The sequence below is a fragment of the Corvus cornix genome, chromosome 4 (genome assembly GCF_000738735.6).
Source record: "Corvus cornix cornix isolate S_Up_H32 chromosome 4, ASM73873v5, whole genome shotgun sequence".
NCBI classification, from domain to species: Eukaryota; Metazoa; Chordata; class Aves; order Passeriformes; family Corvidae; genus Corvus; species Corvus cornix.
Genome location: NC_046334.1, coordinates 1,067,966 through 1,087,618, shown reverse-complemented (window position 1 = coordinate 1,087,618; position 19,653 = coordinate 1,067,966). Strand labels below are relative to the sequence as shown.

Genomic DNA, 19,653 nt, shown 5'->3' with positions numbered 1-19,653 from the left:
TCAAATTTGAAGGATGGAAAAACAGAAATACAGCTGTAGTGTGCTGAGACCTGTATTGTGCATTTGAGAGTGTGTGGAAGCATGGTTCCACTACAATTGAAAATGATTATGTGGAACTCCAGTTAAGGGGAACAAGAATTAGTTTCCTTTTGGAAGCACAGTTCCAGTTAATAAACTGTCTGCACTGGGTAAGAGGCTCTGTGGGAAGTTCAGTGAGACTAGAATTCTCTTTTGGGGGCTGAGGTAGCAGTCTTAAGTGGAGTCTTCTGCCATGGCACCCCTGCTAGACTGTGCTGCGTATATTTGAGAAATATATTGTTCCTTGTTTTGGAAACTTCACGCCCCACCCCACTTCACTTAATAAGCTGTAGTCCTACTATGCTTTGAAAATAACTTCAACATCCAGCATCAGCTTCTTAGCAGAGGGCTACTTGATCTACTTCCCTGGGCTTTGAAAATTAAATTATCTCAATAGATTTCTTAAACTTGAGTGCCCCTGCTAGAGACAGTGTTGCACATTTGAGGCATTTCTTGTTCCCCAACATACTGCTCTACTGCATGTACTTAGTAGCTCCAAACTTCCAGAACAAGCTTACCACAGCAGAGGAACACCAGCAGGGAAGTAGGTATCACCACTGGAACAGCACTGCTGCTCACAGAGTTGACTAGAGAAGAAATGAACAACCAAGAAACAGCAATCTAGAAAAAATGGTTTATTAAAAGGAAAGCTGTGATCAAACAGGTGCTACGTCCTTAGAACACTGCCTACAAGTAATACCTTTACTTCCCCTTTACTGCTCTTGAATATACCTGTAACATTTCATCACATTGACAAGAGAAGCTAAGTTGCATCTTCCCTTTGAGCAGGAAACTACTTAAAATACAGCTTCTTTAAAAACCAGTCAGTTGAAGTGCAGCTCCTCTATTTCATCTGTTACCTTCCCCAGATGGGTCACAGCTGTTGCCTACAGTGATGTCTGTTTTAAGCCTTCCTTTTCCCTGCTTGGCATCTGCAGGCACACTCTGGGTTAGGTTGGACAGTCCTGGCTTTGTAGAAAGCAAGGCATTGGACATGGCAGCCCTCGGCAGGTTCTCACGACGGGCACTGTTTGACAAGGCGGAAGGCTTCCAGGAACTCGTTGAAGTCAATGTTCCCATCCTTGTTGAAATCAATGCTGCGAACCAAGTCGTTAATGCCATCATCCGTGAGTTCAATGTTCATGTGTGAGCTGAACAGCTTCCAGGTTTGCTGGAATTCCTCAAAGGAGATGAGACCTAGGGAGGAGCATTTGACATGCTGCAACTACATCTCCTAATGTGGAGAACACTAGCTAAAACACGAAGTAGCAAAAAGGCATGATATCAATGGACATTTCAGAAACTTGGGAGGGAGCAGGAAGACCCAAGCCTTAAACAGTTAAATAAAAACACCTCTATACATACTAAAGGAAGATCCAAAGTAGAAGGGAACACAAGGCAGTGATCAATACCACCTGCTTACCTGAATGGTCTCTGTCTATGATCCTGAATATGGTCTCCAAGTTGGATCTGTTTCGATAAATGACTTCCAGCAAGCTCGACTGGATGTGCTGAAAGACATGATCACACTTGTTTTATCCTTCTGACACCTCTGCTTTCTCTGAGTCGTTACTGCAGATGTCTTCACAAATAAGAATATTTTTTGCTCTCAAGAGCATGCCAGCAGTGCCATACCAAACAGGTGTGTGATGATTGGACCCTCTGTGCAGCTGCAGAACAAACCATCAGCAACCTGCCCCTTCCCAACAGCGTTTTTCTGCGCTAACAGTGACCGGGCTACATTCTATAACCACTGCAGAGCTGCATTTGCTGGGCCTAATTAAGAAACTGCTACTTGGAGAGTGGAATACAGTTTTCCTGCTCAAAAGCCTGCATCCAAAACTACCTCTAAATTTTGATTTCACATCCATCATCTATTTCTAAAATGGGCTGGATGCCTCAGGACTATTTGAGCTCAGGCAAGACTTTCTATCAACTTCAGTGTGGTTTTGGACCGTGCAGGAACCATCCACTGTCCTTTTGTACCATAATTGGTGTGCACATGCTTACGATCTGGTGAGCAGCTGCTTCACATCATGCTTTGATGGAAGGGGGTGAGTGCTTACCTCTTGGCTCCTCTGCTCCATGGCCAGGTCATCCAGCCAGGATTTGTATTCCAGCATGCCATCCTTGGTGCTGCACACCAGCTGTGGCCTCAGCATTCGCCAGGGCAGTCCCAGCCTCAGCACTGACTCCACTGCTGTTGCCCAGTTGCTCAGAGTGATCCTTCCTGCAGGGAAAAGGGAGACATCTCTGGGATACAGAAAAGCATATAAAGGCAAAGAAGAAGCCTAAAGTAGTGACACATACACAGTCTAGGTGCTGCTGACAGTACAGCATCATTTTGCACCGCAGGTGCAAACACACCTCCCCTCCAAGCCTCAGCAAGCTTCTCATCATTGCAGCAAATCAAGGCTATGACACTGCAAACATCTGAGCAAAGGCAAGATACTAACTTTGGGTATTTCATCAGAAATTTGTAGCCCATTTTAGCAGCTGCTGTAGCAAGTGAGCTGGATTCCTATGAACAGTTTTGCTGCCAGGGAAGAAAGCAAGAAAGCAGTTCTCCCCATGAGCAGTTCTGCCAGCCACCATAACCCTTTTCTCCCCCAGCCCACCAGCTGACAGTTCTCAGCAGCACAGCCGTCCTGTCAGCCAGAGAAGTAAGAACTTTAAGCTCCTTCCTTAAGGCTCTGACAGAAGCAGCTGCCATGGAAGACATCCCTCACTTTCCTCTTCCCAGTGATGTTAGACTCCAGGGATGGAGGGGCTCTAGAGACCACCCAGCCCTTCTCAAGTGACACGACAGACATGTTCCAGGTCAGCTTTTCCAATGCTTCACCAGTACTCCAGCTGCAGAGAGTTTTTCTAATACCAGCCTAAATTGCTATACATTAGGTTAATGACGTCCTGCTTTTCCATTACCCCCTCTTTATGGTGTCACTCAGAGGTACTCACAGAGACTAACAGCAAATGACCTCTGGCAAGATCTGATACAGCCTCCCCATGACAGCTGGTGACAACTGTCAGTGAGCAGTCTCCCAACCAGCCACAAACTCAACTTAGTCACCTGAGCACTATCCAACCAGGCAATGAACGCACATGTCCCTCAGCTCTGAGTTACCTGTATTGTCCCTGTCATAGGCCTTGAAGGCACTGATGAGGGCTGAGGTGTGAGCAAACAGCTTTTCCCGCAAGGCTCGAAAGGCTGACTCCTCTACTCTGCTGATTCTGGAGAATGCAGAACAGAGAGAAGCACTTTAAGGACTTGCCATGAATCACAAGAAAAACTGCACCTTCCCTCCCGGTCCTCTATCTGGCTTGTCCATGGATTGCCCAGACCCTCGCACAACTGCTCTGTACAGCTACAGCTGCATCTCAGTGCTCGTGACAAGGCACTGCATGCCCAGGGCACAGATCCCTGCAGCTGATGCCACGAGTCCCTGCATTCATTTGTGAAGTAACAAAGCAAAAGGGAACCTCAGCAAAGGTCAAAAGTTAAAACCTGACATTGAAAGAAAATCTGAAAAATCACCTTGAAAAAAATCCCCTTGGAATTTTGTTAACATTCCCTTCTCAACCCTTGAGCCTTCCTCAGTAACTTCAAGTACAAAGCTTGAACCCTCCTTTAGGGCTATTATTTAGAAAATCAAGCTGTGAAAGTTCAGCTCCAGAGTCAAACTTTCTAAAAGCTTACAAAGTTTTCCCTTTGGGAATATTGACTTGGTGAATACAGAGCAACTGGAATGCCTTGCCTTTGGGTCATAGTGAGCATATGGGCTGTCTTGTTTGCTTGGTACTGAACAAAGTGGGGGATGAGGTCTGGTCCCAGCTTCACATAGGCTCCCCTGTTGCTGCCAATCTCATAGTAGTTTGAGGCTGAAAAGATGGTCAGCACCTAATCCCAAAAAAAGAGGCATTTACAGTCAGTACGTACATCCTGTAGTACTTATTGTATGTGTAAACAATACACCAGGTCCCCTCCGAAGTCCACGGACTGTGAAAGCACCATGTTTTACAGAGAAAAGGGAAGAGTGAGGTGGCAGCTGGCCTGAAAGCCTCGCAAGTGTGAGTTCCTCATGGGTGGCACTGGTCACACATGGATCTGGCCACATGCTAGGCTTCTACCATTGCCCCCTGTGCTCTCTCCCTCAACAATTCCGCTCTCCAGAGTCTGAGTGCCCTGACAAAGCCACTGATGTGACTGTGAATCTTCTGAAACAGAACCTGGCTGCAGCAGCTCGGCAACACCCTTTTGTAGCTCATCTGCAGGAACAGCTGCACTACGCATGGGGGCCATGGCACAAGTGGGTTCAGATCTTTTCTCAACCACCACACACAAGGACAGGGTTTGCCTGCACAGCCATGTCCCCAACAGAGCAGGCAACTCCAGATTACCCTGACCTAAGACCTCAGCTGGAAACACACTTCAGTAACTCCCAATAAGGCTGTTCAAGGATTTTTTATGTGCTTAAAGCCCCACTGGAAGAAATGCAGAACTGAGACAAGCTACCCCCCCAAAAAAGCCCACCCCAGCAGGATGGAAACCCAAGTATCCTTCACACCACCCCTGACTGACCTTGCGGTTGTGACAGAACTCGTAGCCTTCTTGCTTGCACTCATGAGAGCGGATCAGGAACTGCAAGCCGTACTTCGCAAGGAACTTCTCCGTCACATCAGGCCCAAAGTAGCAGCCACCACCTCGCACCTTATTTTCTCTGCAGCCCTCCTGAGGCATGGGGTCACTCCAGAGGAGATCTAAAACCTGAAAGGATTGGAAAAGTTCACTAAGCAAATACAGCTCAGTCTTCAAATCCCTCCCTAGACTGCTGCTATAACCATAGTGCAGGGGAACAGACATGTTTGCTTGCATTCCAGCTGAAGACTGACACAGACCTGGGCCACCTCAGAAGTGGCAATATTGTTGGAGCTATGGGCACATCCAGAGTGTCTGGGGAAAGAGGGATGTGCATAAATCAGGCCTGATACAAGCTTTTCCTTTCCTAGCATTAAGATGTTCAAGAGCCTTGCCTGTCTTCCTCCATCCTGAAACACAAGGGGCAAGAACAACCAGCAGATCCTGAGGCCATTAGCAGGCTTAGTGTTGAACTCCTTGGTTCTCTAGCCACGACATTCTCCAGCCTCCAGAAACACAAATGCTGACTCAGGAACCACTGTTTGGATTAAAGCTTAATCTCTTTAACCCTGACCTCAACATATAGCTCTGTAGTGATAAGGTGTGCAGCACTGGAAGGTCATATGCAATGTGAACTAGGTAACTGAGGTTTTAGAGTGCACAGAAGAGATTCACAGGCTGGAAAATGAAGCTGCTCGTCCCGGGAGGTAACAAAGGTACCTAAGGAAACATCCCCAAGGCCTCAGAGAACAGCCCTTCCTGGTCACGTATCGCTGCAGGAGGCACCCACAGCACACCCAGCCCACAACCCCGCCTAGACTCCTCACCTGCTTCCACTCCTCCTGGCGAGTCCAGCATGGCCCATCCACATCCTTCAAGGAGACCATGCTGGAATAGGTGAGCTCCTCTGGCTCTGACTCGCTGATGTCCATCAGCCGGCGGCACGTGTCAATTTGCTCCTGCACCGTCTGCCGGAGCCACCTGGAGAACTCCAGCCTATTGGCTGTGCTGGGAGCTTGTGCTGAGTGGGGCTGCAGAGATAACCCGGGATCTGCCTCAGTGTCTGATTTGCTCTCCCCATTTATGGCCGGTATTTCTGGTTTTCTACTCGACTCCTTCCTTTTCTTCATCCTTAACACAGAAATAAACTGAAAGATATGAGAGAAATGGAGCTGATGACATGGCATGAAAACCCAGATCTCCAGCTCTAACATCTTCCACTGGCAGACTTCAAGTGATCCAAGCCTCCAAGCCCCAATTCCCTTCTGCCTTCAACTGCTGATTAACTGTGGGGGACTATTAGTGCCATCCTCTCAAACATGCCATCCTGGGTTTACAGCTGGCCCCCACATCCATCACATCTTACTCTTCCTCATTGACTTCATGCAGACAGATTTAATCTGCAGTGGGACCTATGCAGCAGAGCAAAGGAAGCATCAATGATTAGTGCAAGAGTTGTCATCATATTTGGAGAAGCAAAGTGGTATTTCCCAACTAGAGAGTGAGACAGAGACAAGTTAAATGATTTATCAAAATCCTTCTGGAAATCTAGGGGGTAAAAACAGGCTAAGGAACTGTGGGACAATGTCTCATCATCACTGTGTTTTTACTTCAGCACCAGCACATATTCCAGAAACCAACAGTGCTTCATCCCTTCACAGCTCATGCACACACACCAACAAACCAAAGCCTCTACCTAAAGATGAATTTGTCTAGGAAGACCATCTGTTAGACTTGTCTTGTCAACAGCTAAGCTGACATGTAGAAATGAGCTCCTCACCACAATCAGCAACACTGTTGTCTCTTGCAATAACTGGGAAATAAAACCTACTTTGTCCCTTTGAATTTTCTCAAGCATGTTCAGGTCAGTGGTGTCAGAGATGCCCCCGTGAATAATGAGGACTTTCTGATCAATCAGGGTGGCCAGGGGTAGCCAGCAGAAGACATTCTGAAACATCCTCAAGATTTTCTTCCCATGCACCTAAGAGGACAGGTCAGAAAAGAGATGAAGCTTCAAGTCTTCTAAATGCACATCTCACATGGTAAAGGAGACACAAACATAGGCCTACCTTGTATTTCTGCATCACTTCCTTGGTGAAACCATAGCTAAAGGAACAGGAGAAAAGAAGCTCAGTGGGATTTTGCACAACACCCTTGACATCGTGCTCAGCCCCGCACAGAAGCCGTACCGTAAGTTCACCATGTGGTCCTCGTGGTTCCCACGGTTGAGATGAACCTCCTTGGGATAGATCAGGAGGAAGGTAAAGAGGATAACAAGGATCTCAAGGGACTGCTTGCCTCTGTCTACGAAGTCCCCATTGAACACGTAGGACTTGGAAGGGGAAGGAAGGCCATTCTGTAAAAGCAAGGAACAGGCAGATGATACCAGAGAGGTCTCCCCATGGTCTCCATATGCCTCCCCCACAGCTGCACAGTCTCTCACACCTGTCCCAGGTTACAACAGATCCTCACTCATCTGCATCCTGTGGGCCCCAGCAATGAAAGCTGGCAGTTACATGGGGTTGTCATTGGTATCAGCACCAGAAAAATACCCACTGGCACTTCTAAAATGGACATGGATTTCCAAGTCATCAAGGGAATAAGCTACTGATTTGTGAAGCCATTTAAAACCAATCAAATTGACTTGGAGAATTGCACATGAATGGCCCAGTTTTGCAAACACTACTCAACATGACCCATGGGATACCCGTTGCAATGCCTGGACAGCCTCCCTCTCCAAATTTGGTGCCTACCTTGTAAAAGATGAGGAACAAGTCATCCAGCTGGCCATGCAAGTCTCCTAACAGGCACAAAGAGAGTAGTCTCAGTATGTTTACCTTGAGCTTAAAAAACCACCAATACATAACTTCCTATGTACTATGTCCTTTATACATTAATGACCACTGAAATACTTTGGGAAGTGCAAGCCTTGAGGAAAAGGACACAACGTAAGGCTTGAGCTTAAGTCTGAGAAGGACAGTAAAAAAACCTACACCACCTGCTGAAGACTGATTTAGAAGCTTTATTCATTTATCTCTTGTAATGGCACAACATGGCACAAGATTATCATTACATGGGAGAAAGCTTTGCATTCAAAATGACAGTCTAATTCTTGTTTAATGTGATATTGAAGAGAGAGGTTTGTTTTCCAGAAGCTGACTGCATGCAGAAGTCTGTGCTACGTATGTATTTTTCAGAAATATCTCAACATTTTAACATTAGTCAGAGTAGAAAAATAGTGAAAAGCTTTGTCTCAAATTTACTTATTGGATGCAAAGATGCGTTCGCATTCTGGATCTGTGTGCATGCATGCGCTGCTGCTTATCCAGAACAGCTCCAGGATTTTGTTGTTTAAATAATCCCAGACCACAGAACACAATCAAGTTTTGAGACAAGTCCTCAGCTGGATATAGTTTCTGTAGTTTAGTAAAACGGCGCCAAGTTTGGGGTGAGAGAAAAAAGACCACATGGGTATTTCAGACAGACCCAGCTGCCTCTCAGTGCATCACACGTTTTGAGAGAGCATTTGTGTTCCACGTTCAGTACAGAGGGAGGCACTGTGGCCTCACTATCATTTTCTCTCTGCCTCACCCTCCCACATGAGCGACCCACCCCGGAGGCTGCAAGGGACGCACCGCAAACAGTGACCTCCTCGCTGTAGCAGGTGGAGACATGGCTGATGTTTGGCAACTGCTTGAGGTGCTTCCTGGTCTCATGCAGGAGGTTTAAGACATAGCGAGCGTGGAGCTGCTACTAGGAGAAAGTGAAGGGATTAAAGCAGGAAATCAGTGGTCTTTGAGCAGCACCACTCTGGCTGCAAAGACTCCACCAGGGTAGCCTCGACGGCAGAAACTCTCTCTAGGATAGTGCTGACCTATGGGCATACAAACAAGACAAGGCAAATATCGGGAAACAGCAGGATGCAAGAGACTTGCCCAAAGCAGCCCAGCCTCAGCACTGACAGGGCTGGCAAGGCAACCCTAAAGCCCCAGCACCTTGTGGACAAGGCTGTACCCACTAGGCTACACCACCTCCAGGAGCAGCAGAAATTCTAGGCCAGTATCACAGGTAGGAAGTTGCTCCTCTAGATCTTCCTTAGCTTTTCCACATCAAACCAGTCCATGAGTTTCCACATGTCCTGCAGTGATACATGCACTCAAAGCCGGGGCATAGGCTTTTAATACAGTCAGGACATGAGACACCTTTGGTTTAGAACTTCTCTTTGGAGAAGGGATGTTTTGGCCTATTTTGCAGTTCAGCACATCTGCTGAGGGATGACAGCAGAACACTGCAGTTGTATGAAGGCTTGTCTTGTTAGTGCTGGAGTGGTACTCAACTTCCTCATCAAAAATATCACAATTTACGTTTTAAATCAGCATCCAAGTTGCATGGCACAAAACATTTTAATTGGCTGTTTCCCTCTGGGCCATCCTATACTTATTTACAAATTGAGGAATTCGAACAAAAAATGATGAAATGTTTCAACATGAGCTGTTGTTGATTTTTCCCTTTAAAAATGATATTCAGGTAAATATTGGTACACTCCTATGTAAAGTGTTCCGTTTTGTCAGGAGTACATTTTCAGAAACAGAAACATTTCTATGGAATTAGGAAACACCATCTAATTTCCAGCACCCTTTTGTTTAAAAGCTGACCAGCTTGTTACACTCCAGTCAACTGAGCTTGTTAGGAAGGCTGAGGCCAAAGCACCTATCCTACACCCCTGTGCAGATAAGGGGAAAGTGTGGTACCTTTTGGGATCCTTACTTGTTTCTGTTGGAAAGCTTCCAGCAAGGCCGTGGCATGGTCAGGGAGAAGTGGGAAAGAGAGATGGGGTCCAGTGTAGGAGTCTGGCACCTCTATGGATTCATAGTCACAGTATTTTTCCAGCTCTGCCTCTTTGTAACTTTCTCCACTTATGAACATGCGACTGATAAAATCCCCTGGACAGCAGATTAGTGTGGTTGATTTTTTTTTTTTTTTTTTTTAAAGAGAAACAGACAAAGAAGAAGTTAATTGGTACCATTCTAGTACTTTTCTAAAGAAAAGCTATTTGATTAGGCTGGCACTCAGGAGCAGTGGCAGCCATAGATGCTGGGTCCAAGCTTGGCACTGCTACAAAACTTAGAGTGGGGGAAAGGCTGCAGAGCCAAATCTCCATGTGCAGTGTGCAGCACTCTGTGATTCTATGAAAACAAATGGAACTTTTATGCCTCCTTCCAGCTCCTAAGAGCAGGAATTGCCTCACATCCTTTGCACAGCTCAGAGTCTCCAGACAATTCACTCCCTATTCCTGATGCCATCACTCTTTAGACTCTTGGCTACATTTGCCATACTGAACATTGCCCAGCACTGGGCAATGAATAATACAGGGTGCAACCTTTGGAGCTGCTGGTGCCACCTCTACAAACAGCACACAAACTTACTCTCTTTGCTGCTGCTTGGTGTGAACTGGTCCATCAGGTAACTGAAGAAGTTGTGAAGCTGCAAGAAGAAGGAGAGCCCATCAGTCACCCCAGAATGAAATTCAACAGAGTGGCAACTTACCGTGATCTTCTTTCTGGAAATATTACCGCTGCCCTTCTCATGCTGTCTGGTGTGTACAGCAACTCCCATTGTACCAATTTAAGTTTTGACTATCTTGAAATGAAGTCAAAACAGTGGCTTTACCTTCAGCCACAGGCAGAAGTACACTATGAGCCCTTCCTCTCCCTGACAGCATGGCAACCATGTAAGAGAATTTTAATCAAAGTTAAAGCATAACAAACCAACTAGACATGCCTATTGTGTTCAGACTCCAGAAAAACTGTTAAACAGCTCTTACGGCTTGCTTTTGAGGGTCATCACTTTGTGTTTCATGCAACACAAGCAGGCAGGGAGTCAATAGGCTAAAAAGGGGCAGGAAACCCAGTCCCTGGCCCACTGAAGCACTGAGAGGGTTACCAGCCAGCAGCCAGAACTGAGCAAGCCTGGCACAGAAACCACCTTCCTAAGCATACCTTGATCTGATCCTGCTCGCAGGCATACTCAATGGATTGAAAGATTCTCCAGGTGCAGCGGCGTCGCATTTCCAGCCGAGCCATGTAGCGCCGATACCACTGCTGGATCAAGACAGCTGCCTTGAAAGCTGGGGGACAAGAACAGAACCATCTGCTGAGGAGCACTGGCCACAGCTGAGGTACCTGCAATAGCTCCTTCCCCACCCCTGAACACTGAAGAGGAACCTTGCCTTTTCAGAAGAAATTCCCGGGAATTGTATTCTTGTGCCTAAGGGCAAAAAATATCCACTTCTTTTCACCTTCTTTTTGTAAGAGGTTGACCTGACCCTGCCTGACCAGAGACCTCTGAAACACTTTTAGCCGTTGCTGCTGGCTCCTCAGCACCGGCATTAACAAATTATTAGGGTCTAAAAATCCTAACACATTTTTCAGTACTGTTAGACAATATCCTCCCTTTCTACTTACCTTGATCATTTTTATGTCCATCTTACCATCTCTGGGTGCTGGGGCTTCAGGAAACCAGGAATTTAACTGAGGCCACACAAAGAGTTGGGACAAGACAGGATACCAAGTTTCCTTCTAAAGTCTTAATAATATGAGGGTTTTCTACCTCTTTATGTCAAATAAATACCTCAGCTTTTGCAGTTGTGGAAGAACTTCAGAAGGACTCTATCACAGCATAAATGTCAACATACTATTACCTTACAATAACATACAGACAAAACTACACCCGCAGTGAAAAAAGGGAGACAGAACTTTGGCCATTTTAAACAGAACAAACGAGATGCCAGAATTTCCAGGTGCCTATTTGAGGTCAAATCCACAGCCAGCACTGACACCAGGTGCTTCCCACCAAATTATGGCTATCTGCCCTTTGATCTTTAAAACATATCCTTTGTATTCTCCCAATTCCAGTATGTTCCCTTGAAAGATTATTTCAGATGGGGTGTGTGCATATTTCAAGTGAAGTACCTTGGTGTAGTTTCACATTTCCTTTTTCAAGTTCTGCCACAGAACTTTTCATGCCTCTAGAATCTCTCATCCTCCTTAGCTGGCCTTCACCGCACTTGGCATGTCTCTTTGGATTATGCTGCGTCCCTTCCTGTTCCTTTCTGGAGCCCTACACTTAAAACATCTTCTAACACTGCTTCTCTGTCATCTTTAGCTGAGGGGGGAAAGGGATGATTGCTGTATCCACAGCCTGGCTTCAAAATCCAAGGGAAACAATAGAGTTAGGGAACTAGGCCTGCTGCAGAAGGTGTATTCTGTTGCCACATTCACCAAAGCAGGGAGAGCAATGGCAGGTGTGTGGGAAAATCTTCATTAAAAAGAGGAAAATCCTTCACCCCTACCCAAAGGCTGCTATACACTGGCAAGAGACAAAGAGATCATATTAATTCAATCAGCTTGCATTAATTACATAGAAAACTGCCCTCCAGATACTTGAGCAGGAAACAGTGACCTTTCCCTAAAGACTGTATCTCAATGGCTTATATATTGAAAATAATAATCCTTTTAAATTATGGTTCTTTTTCAGCACTGGGAATTGCAGAGCACAAAAAAGGAAGATCTACAACTGCTGTTCAGCAGGGAGCTGCGACACCCTGAAGTCGTGGGCAGGAAGGTAAGATTTGGCAAGCCTCAATTCAGGCGTAACCTTCTGTATTCTTTGCCTTCTCTCCTGCTGAGCAAGTGCTTACTGATCTGCTGGGCTTTGAAAAAATTCCTTGTGATGACTCCACACGTGCCTGTGAAAACCAGATCTTTTGAATCAGTAAAAATTTAACCTATGTAACACATGTTATCCAGTGCACAGTTAGCATAAATACCACCATCCACAGTATTTAACCCCCCGGTAGGCAAGGCGCGCCCTAGAAATTGAGAGAGGTTTTACTGCATGGGAAACTGTTGCTGAGGTATCAGATGTAATACAAGGTTTCAAATAAGTAACTAGTTTTGTGTTACACTATCATCTTAAAATAACCCTGAACTTGTTTGGAAAGCCCATGGACCTCTGGTGGTATGGGTGACAGGTAAGACTAACTTAAATAAAAAATGGAGTTTTTCAACAGTGGACAGTAACAAAAGTCTTGAGTCACAACCTTATCCTCACTTGCAATCCTTATTTTCTTTTCCAAGCACTTGCAAACAGTTTGCCCCATCCTGCTGTTCTGCCAGTGCTGACAACCGCATAATTCAAACAACAAAAAAAGGACTGCTTACTTTTGAACACTTCCTCACGTCTAAGGTCTCCCTCATCAACTCCCTTTGTTCAGACACAGGCACACACCCACAAAATTGATACCATTACAGAGGGCTTGTAAAAATAAATCATTACAGCTTTGAGAGCCATAAACGAGTCTAGATTACTAGCAGAGATTAAGAGCATTGTGCTGATATAATTAGAAAAAAGTAAACTTTTTGCTTTTCTGCTTTTTGTAGCCACACCATTTCACATTCCTCGGAACCAGATTTACCTTGGCTTTACTAACACTTCTGCTTAACCAGTCCTGCACCAGTAAGAGGCTTGGAAAATAATCCAGGGGAAGCAGGAAGGTGACATCTGTCTCACTGTCAGCAGAGGCACAACACCTGCATTACCCAACAAGTGATTAATCCAGCAGGTGTTAGTTCTAACTGTTGTTTCATTTCTGGTTAGGCTTGGGTGGATTTAACCTACTCCTGGTCTCAATAGCTGTTATTTCCTCAAGTCTGTTGTCTTCTGCCTGACACGTGAGAAACCTTGTAAGAGGGTAATGAAAGACAGAACTTCACTTGAGTGCTATGAAGAAAACCAGGTAACCCAGAAGAGAAACACATTCAGTGCAGCCTGCCAACAGCACATGCAGGAGAAAACAGGAAAAGATTATTTTTCTAAGAATCACTCACCATTTTCAGACTTCTGCAGGGAGTACTTGTACTTGACTTCTACAGAACTACCGGATCCCATGCTCTCCAGCCAATGCTCCAGTGCTGCAGACTGCTCCAGTGTCACCAAAAACACAAAACAGATGCAGGGAAGACCATCTGGTCAGAATCAAAACAGCTGCAACATGTCCCACAGTGCTAAAAATCTATAGTTAAATATATTAACAGTTAATATCAACAATCACATGGTCTCTCTTGCGGCCAAGTACATCTTCCACTACCAGGTTTCTCCAGCTGCTCCCAGACAATCAGATGAGGATTTCTGTCTCACTGCTTCAAATTTCAAGTGAGCTATATAAACAGGAATCAGTTCAGCACCTTTCCTGTACTGTGATTGTTTGGCAAACATTTGAAAAGCTTTTCAATACTGATCAAGAACTATAATAAAGTCATTAAGAAGCAGTATGTGCAGACAAATATTCATGCATGTAGTCCCCTCTGAAGGATAACTCATTATGAGGGATGAACACACACACTATATTTAATCTAACCACAGCTAGCAGAAAGATAAGTCTAAAATAACAATTAGCTGTCAGAAGAAAATACCCAGCTTTGTTAAACACTGCTTTTCTCCATCTCATGCATCTGCTCGCGTGTGGGAGCGTATTGTTCCATCAATTGCCAGTAAAAAGGGACAGTTTGGTATGCTCACTGCTGTGGAAGCTCTGGGCAGGGCAAACAGAAATTAGTGCAAGATTGGCTCAAACTCTGAAGTCTCTCACTTTGAGGGTAACCAGAATGTCATTCACAGTCAAACATCTTTCCTCTGGAAAAAAACCTAGTCACATACTACTGCCAAAGCAGCCCCAGGCTGTAGTGCTGAAGAGTTCAACACATTTTGATTCTCACCTGAAATGTGGGGAGGAGAAAGCTGAGAAATGGAGGGAAGGAAATAAACATCTGTAAAAGTGTCAAGACTGGTGTTTGCAGGAGAACACAGCTCAAAGTATTTTGAAGGGTCAGGAGAGAGTAACTACGGAGGCACTTCTGCCCAGGAGAAGCAAAAGCCCTCCTCCTTTCCTCAGTTCCTGCAGTCCTTTTGCCTCTTTCCATCTCTTTCCACCTAACCCACATCTTTCCTCTCAAAATAGCTCAGATCCGCACAAATGCTAATTGAAGGAGCACGTCCGGTGTTGTGTAAGGTGAGCGTTCCTTGTTTGCTCAGGAAGGTGAGCCCTGCTCAGCAACACTGCAGCACAGGGAGGTTCGAAAGCAGAGGAAAGGCTGGAACTCTCCCTCCCCTGCCCAGGATGCCCAGTTGTACAGTGGCATCTTCAGAATGCCATGAGTGGGCGACACAACAGGGTGTACCACAATGCTCTCAGCAAAATGCCTACACTCTTGTTTTATTCTAACAACATAATTTCATACCAATGCCACAAATGGCCTGAAATCACTGCTTAATTACACCCAATTTTACCTGGTACTTTACTTTCTTTGTGCTCAAATAATGCAGGTACTCTGACATCTTTCCAGATCATTAACTACTCCAAGGGACAATTGCACACAAAACTCACCACTTATAGCTCGCTCATAACTTCCTCTATGAGGGAAATTGCAGCTCAGAAAAGAAATTTTCAAGTCCAGAACTTTTGAGCGTAGACCTGTAACTCCCATCTGGCCTATCCTAACAAAAATTTCCTTTTAATGACACAGATCTGAGGACTTCAGCAAGTTTTAGTTTTCCAGAGAAGCAATGATAGGAATGATTCACTCTACCTCAGCCTCCTTTCCAGGAACTAGAACACTTCTAGGTTACTTTTAAAGCAATGGAGAACAAATTTGAAGCAAATGCTCAAGTACGGTGTTCAGTACTTTGCTTGCTGAGGATGCATTCAGGGGTACCACCTGCCTGCTTTGATAAAATGTGACCTTGGATTTGAGGTCACCTCTGGCAACAATTTCTTTCTTATTTCCGTCTCTCCCTGCAAAACAAGCAAGCATTTATTATTTGAGCAGCCCTACTTCAAACAAATTTCGGCCATCCATAGCAAGGCATGGCCTAGTATTAGTGTGCCCTATTTATCGTATTGTGTAGGCTTATCAACAGGTCCCTCCCAAGCAGTTCCTGGAGCCACAAACTTTTTCACTTTGTTGCCCTCAGATTTTTGTGAGAGGCACAACCTGAACAAAGGCGTGTACAGGAATAAAATCAAACTCCAGTGGAACCAAACCTGTTCCAAGGCTGGAAGGAGTGAGGAAGAAATGGAACCAGTCCAACTGCTCAGCACCTCGGATCCTTCCTCATCCACCCAGTGACATGCACCCTTCCCTTCCTAAATTCCTGTACCCAAGAAACAGGAGAGGAACAGGGACCCATCAAGGCACAGCCTCAAAGAGTGGATGAACTGAGCAGCAGCATCACTTCAGGTACCAGTTTTACTAAACAACCAGGTGAGAAGCATGATCCATCCAGGAAACAGCCAGCTATCAACAGCTCCTTCCTCATTTTGCTCTTCGCTGCCACACCTTCTCTCTGGTGCAATTAGGAGACCTCTGGAACAGGATTTCCTCACGCCTCTTTCGCACAAGGCTGTCCCTGGTGCACACCACAGCACGGAGCATCTGCCAGCAAACACCCACACTCTAAAAGCCAGGTGAGAAAAGCCACTGCATGCACTTAAACCAGGGCAGAGCTCAACCACCGCTAAAGAGTCGCGGACTCGAGAGCCCCACATGGACACAGACAACCAGTGGAACACCAAGTTCAGGGCCTCAGGAGAAGGCCACATACACATAGAGAAGATGCACATTCCTTGATTGCCAGAGGTAATGCTCCACAGGCAGGAAAAAGATGTAACAGCCAGACTCCATGGACTTCCTGAGCCATTGGATAACATGCTTCTTGCAACTCTTCCAACACAAGCATATGACTTGTTCAATAACACCACCTAGTACCCCATGAAATTCAGGAAAAGAAACCTTGCACAAATCCATTTAAGTCAATCACCCCAAAACACAAACAACAAAAGCCTAGGTAAATTTCCTGACTTAACCTATTACTTTAACTTCTCAGAAATCAAAGCAAGGGACAGCATTCTGAACCAAATCCTATACACTCTATGAGCTTGTGCACATCATAGATCTATGCAGAATGTGGTGCTTGACCCACAGGACCTGCCAGAAACACCACAGCTAATGTGAAGCCCCCTCCTAGGAAAGGTGACATTTCATCTATCATGAACAGGACTCCCACTAACCTGACAGTTTTATAGACATACCAGCAACAGAGGGAACAGATGAACAGAATATGGAAGGCAGCAGGAGGACATAACAGACTAGAAAATTTACTAGCAAAAAACCTAAAAGAGATGTTGGAGGGGAACAAATTTTAAGTTCTGCTAAAAGAAAAACAGCAAGAGTTTAAGAGCTACAGATTAATTTGAAATATACTCCAATACTTCTCCCAAGGATAAAAACACTAGCTGGCACCAGGAAAAGTGATGATCCTATCTTGCCCCTGAGAGTAAATACCTAGGTATGGCCCACGTGCACATCAGACTCAGCACCACTTGTAGCTGCAAACAAGATTGTGAAGCTTGTATTTCAAACATGCACCCACACAATTACTGTAGTATCAAAAAGGAGAATTCCAGATACAAAACTCCCAAACGCAGTTTTATACACCTTGGCATACAAAAAGGGTATTTCACTCCAAACTGTAAGCTAGTTCTGAACACAAAATCCTGTTGCAGAGAATTAAAAAGAAAAATGCAACTTACCTTGCCAGGTTCTAATTAAGGGATTTGTTGAGATAAACACAACAGAAGCTCTCCACTTGATAAATTTTGGTTGTATTCAGTACCCAAATACTTGATGACTTCTGATGCTATTTGTTTAACTACAGACGCAAAACCTCCTTGTCAGACTCCAAATAATAAAAAAAGGTGTTCCCTTGGGCAGGCAGCAGGACAGGCCATGCCTCTGCACACGTGCAGCCCAGAAGTGGTGCAGAGACTTTATTTACTGCCCAGTTATGAGCAGCCTTAAGAATCCTCTTCCATGTGATGCTTAATAAAGGCTACAGATCTCCACTGGATTAGGATTACTGAAGGGATTATGAATGAGAAATACAGCATGTTGGCCTCTCTTATCCTAGGAGTCAGCTCTTACACACTTTCAAGCTGCCTTCTGCTAAATGCAAACTTCTGGAAGAAAACTAATTCAAGGTTTCACCCCTTGTGTTATGCTGAAAAAATATTTGGGGCTTTGCAGCTAGGGAATCTCTAGCACAGAAAGGAGGGGATGTAAAAAAAGAAAGGATAATGTAGCTTAGTTTTGTTTTATTACTGCACAATTCCAGGGTTTGAGAAAGCAGGAAAATCACTACTTTTCAGTCTTTAAAAAGCATACACACAAAGCAGATGAAATCTCAAACAAAAATATGATCAGTAAGGCATTCAAATAACTATAAATGATCGTCCTTTTTTTAAAAAAAGCAATTATGGTAAAATCATAGAATGCCAGGCTAGAGAAATACCTTTAGGATCTTTTGGTCCAGCCTTTCTTGGCCAAAATTCTCACAAAACACCCAAACCAACCAAAAAAAAACCAAAAAAACAACAAAAAAAAAAAAAAAAAAAACAAAAAAAACCACCACCACAAAAACCCAAAAAACCAGTGCTACGTTTTAGTGTTTCTAGCATTAAGATGGTTTTATTAAAGTACTAACAATCCCATCTCCGCATTTTTATCAAACTTTAATTCATATCACAAGTACCTTAGCTACTCACAGGTTAAAATTGTCTAATTTGTAAGACATACCATTTACCACTTCATTAGTATTTATATTTTTAGCTTGTCATTAAACTAAGACCAAGAAGTTATATATCCTTTTGGTTAGCAAAAAGGCATTCAAGGTGGCAGAAGAACTTTATTTTGTTGGCAATCAGCATCTTGGACTGTTTGTTACCACAGAAAATGCAAGGCTTTCAAGAAAATAATTTATAACCAAAAAAAAAAAAAAAATCTACATTCCTTAACTTGTTTAAACCTCATGACCCCAAACAACTGCCAAGCCCCAAACAACAGCAGAAGCAAATTGTTTCCTGAATATTCATAGATACTAACTAACAACTTATGCATTCCGGATTGTTGGTACACAGTGAAACAAATACATTTGGGTAAATTTATGTACCAGTGAGCATCTGGGTACACCCCTGCCAGAGGATAATCAGCTTAATGCTACACAAAGCCCCACCTGTAAGGATCCTGTTGTTGTGGGTGGCTGTTATTTAAAGAAAACCTGCTGGGATCACAAATGAGTGCCTACTCTGTGAATTAAAGCAATAGCATTCTGCAATCTCCAAGATAGTGAGCATTTTTAAATCTTCCTGCAGGAACTCTTCTTCAAATTTATCATCTGGCATCTGACTGCTGTTCATGGCCGTCTAAACTGGGTCAAGGCAAAGCTTGCAGGACTTTTATCCAGGCAGGAGGAAAGGATGCAGGTAAGTAGGTTATGAGACTCAGCACAAGGAGATAAGGGGCCCTCAGTTCCAGAAGGTGCTCTCAGAGCAGTTTGCATAACCAGTACACACTCCCTGCGGCCAGCATGGCATTGATCTGCAAGTGGTGCTCTGGCCACGCCTTCACACAGGTGACATTTTATCCACTGAAGAAGGGCACCTTTCAGCTTTACTTGAAGGTATCCACTGGTCTTGACTCTTCAAATTGCTCAGTATTTCTGGAGTACACCTAAGTGCCCAAACTCAATATACAGTCACAGCACAGCCTGACAAAAACCCCACTGCTCTGCACTGTAAAACAAGCTGTTGACTTGTACTGCAGGCAACTTGATCCAAATGCACAAAAAATGAATACAACCCTTTTTAACCTCACTGCTACCCAACACAACCTCCTCTTATCAACCAAGGAGAAAAGTGCATTACCACAATTCCTGAAACAGCCCCCAATTTCTGATCAATAAAATAACTAGTTTACAGCTGTGTATGCTGCTGACTGCTGCATCTGCCCCTGTTAGGCCCAGGATCAACAACTCCTCATAGGTGA

The 19,653-nt window shown here is 44.6% G+C and overlaps 1 protein-coding gene and 1 long non-coding RNA gene across 2 annotated transcripts; one reads left to right on the top strand and one right to left on the bottom strand.

The window, feature by feature from the left end:
- Positions 1 to 989: 989 nt before the first annotated feature.
- PPEF2 (protein phosphatase with EF-hand domain 2) lies at positions 990 to 17,631 on the bottom strand. Its single transcript, XM_019293023.3, has 17 exons — positions 17,364 to 17,631; positions 13,603 to 13,693; positions 10,714 to 10,841; positions 10,141 to 10,198; positions 9,482 to 9,657; positions 8,350 to 8,464; positions 7,468 to 7,514; positions 6,904 to 7,070; positions 6,784 to 6,820; positions 6,546 to 6,695; positions 5,542 to 5,862; positions 4,658 to 4,843; positions 3,834 to 3,976; positions 3,203 to 3,309; positions 2,145 to 2,308; positions 1,502 to 1,589; positions 990 to 1,275 (listed from the first exon to the last, which is right to left on the bottom strand). The coding sequence occupies exons 2-17, from the start codon at positions 13,661 to 13,663 to the stop codon at positions 1,094 to 1,096; spliced, it is 2,130 nt and encodes a 709-aa protein (XP_019148568.1). The 5' UTR covers positions 13,664 to 13,693; positions 17,364 to 17,631; the 3' UTR covers positions 990 to 1,093.
- On the top strand, positions 10,806 to 19,632 carry LOC120409918. The gene is made up of 3 exons (XR_005601784.1): positions 10,806 to 10,892; positions 12,251 to 12,337; positions 18,981 to 19,632. It is a non-coding gene; the product is annotated as an uncharacterized LOC120409918 (long non-coding RNA).
- The last annotated feature ends 21 nt before the right edge of the window (positions 19,633 to 19,653 follow it).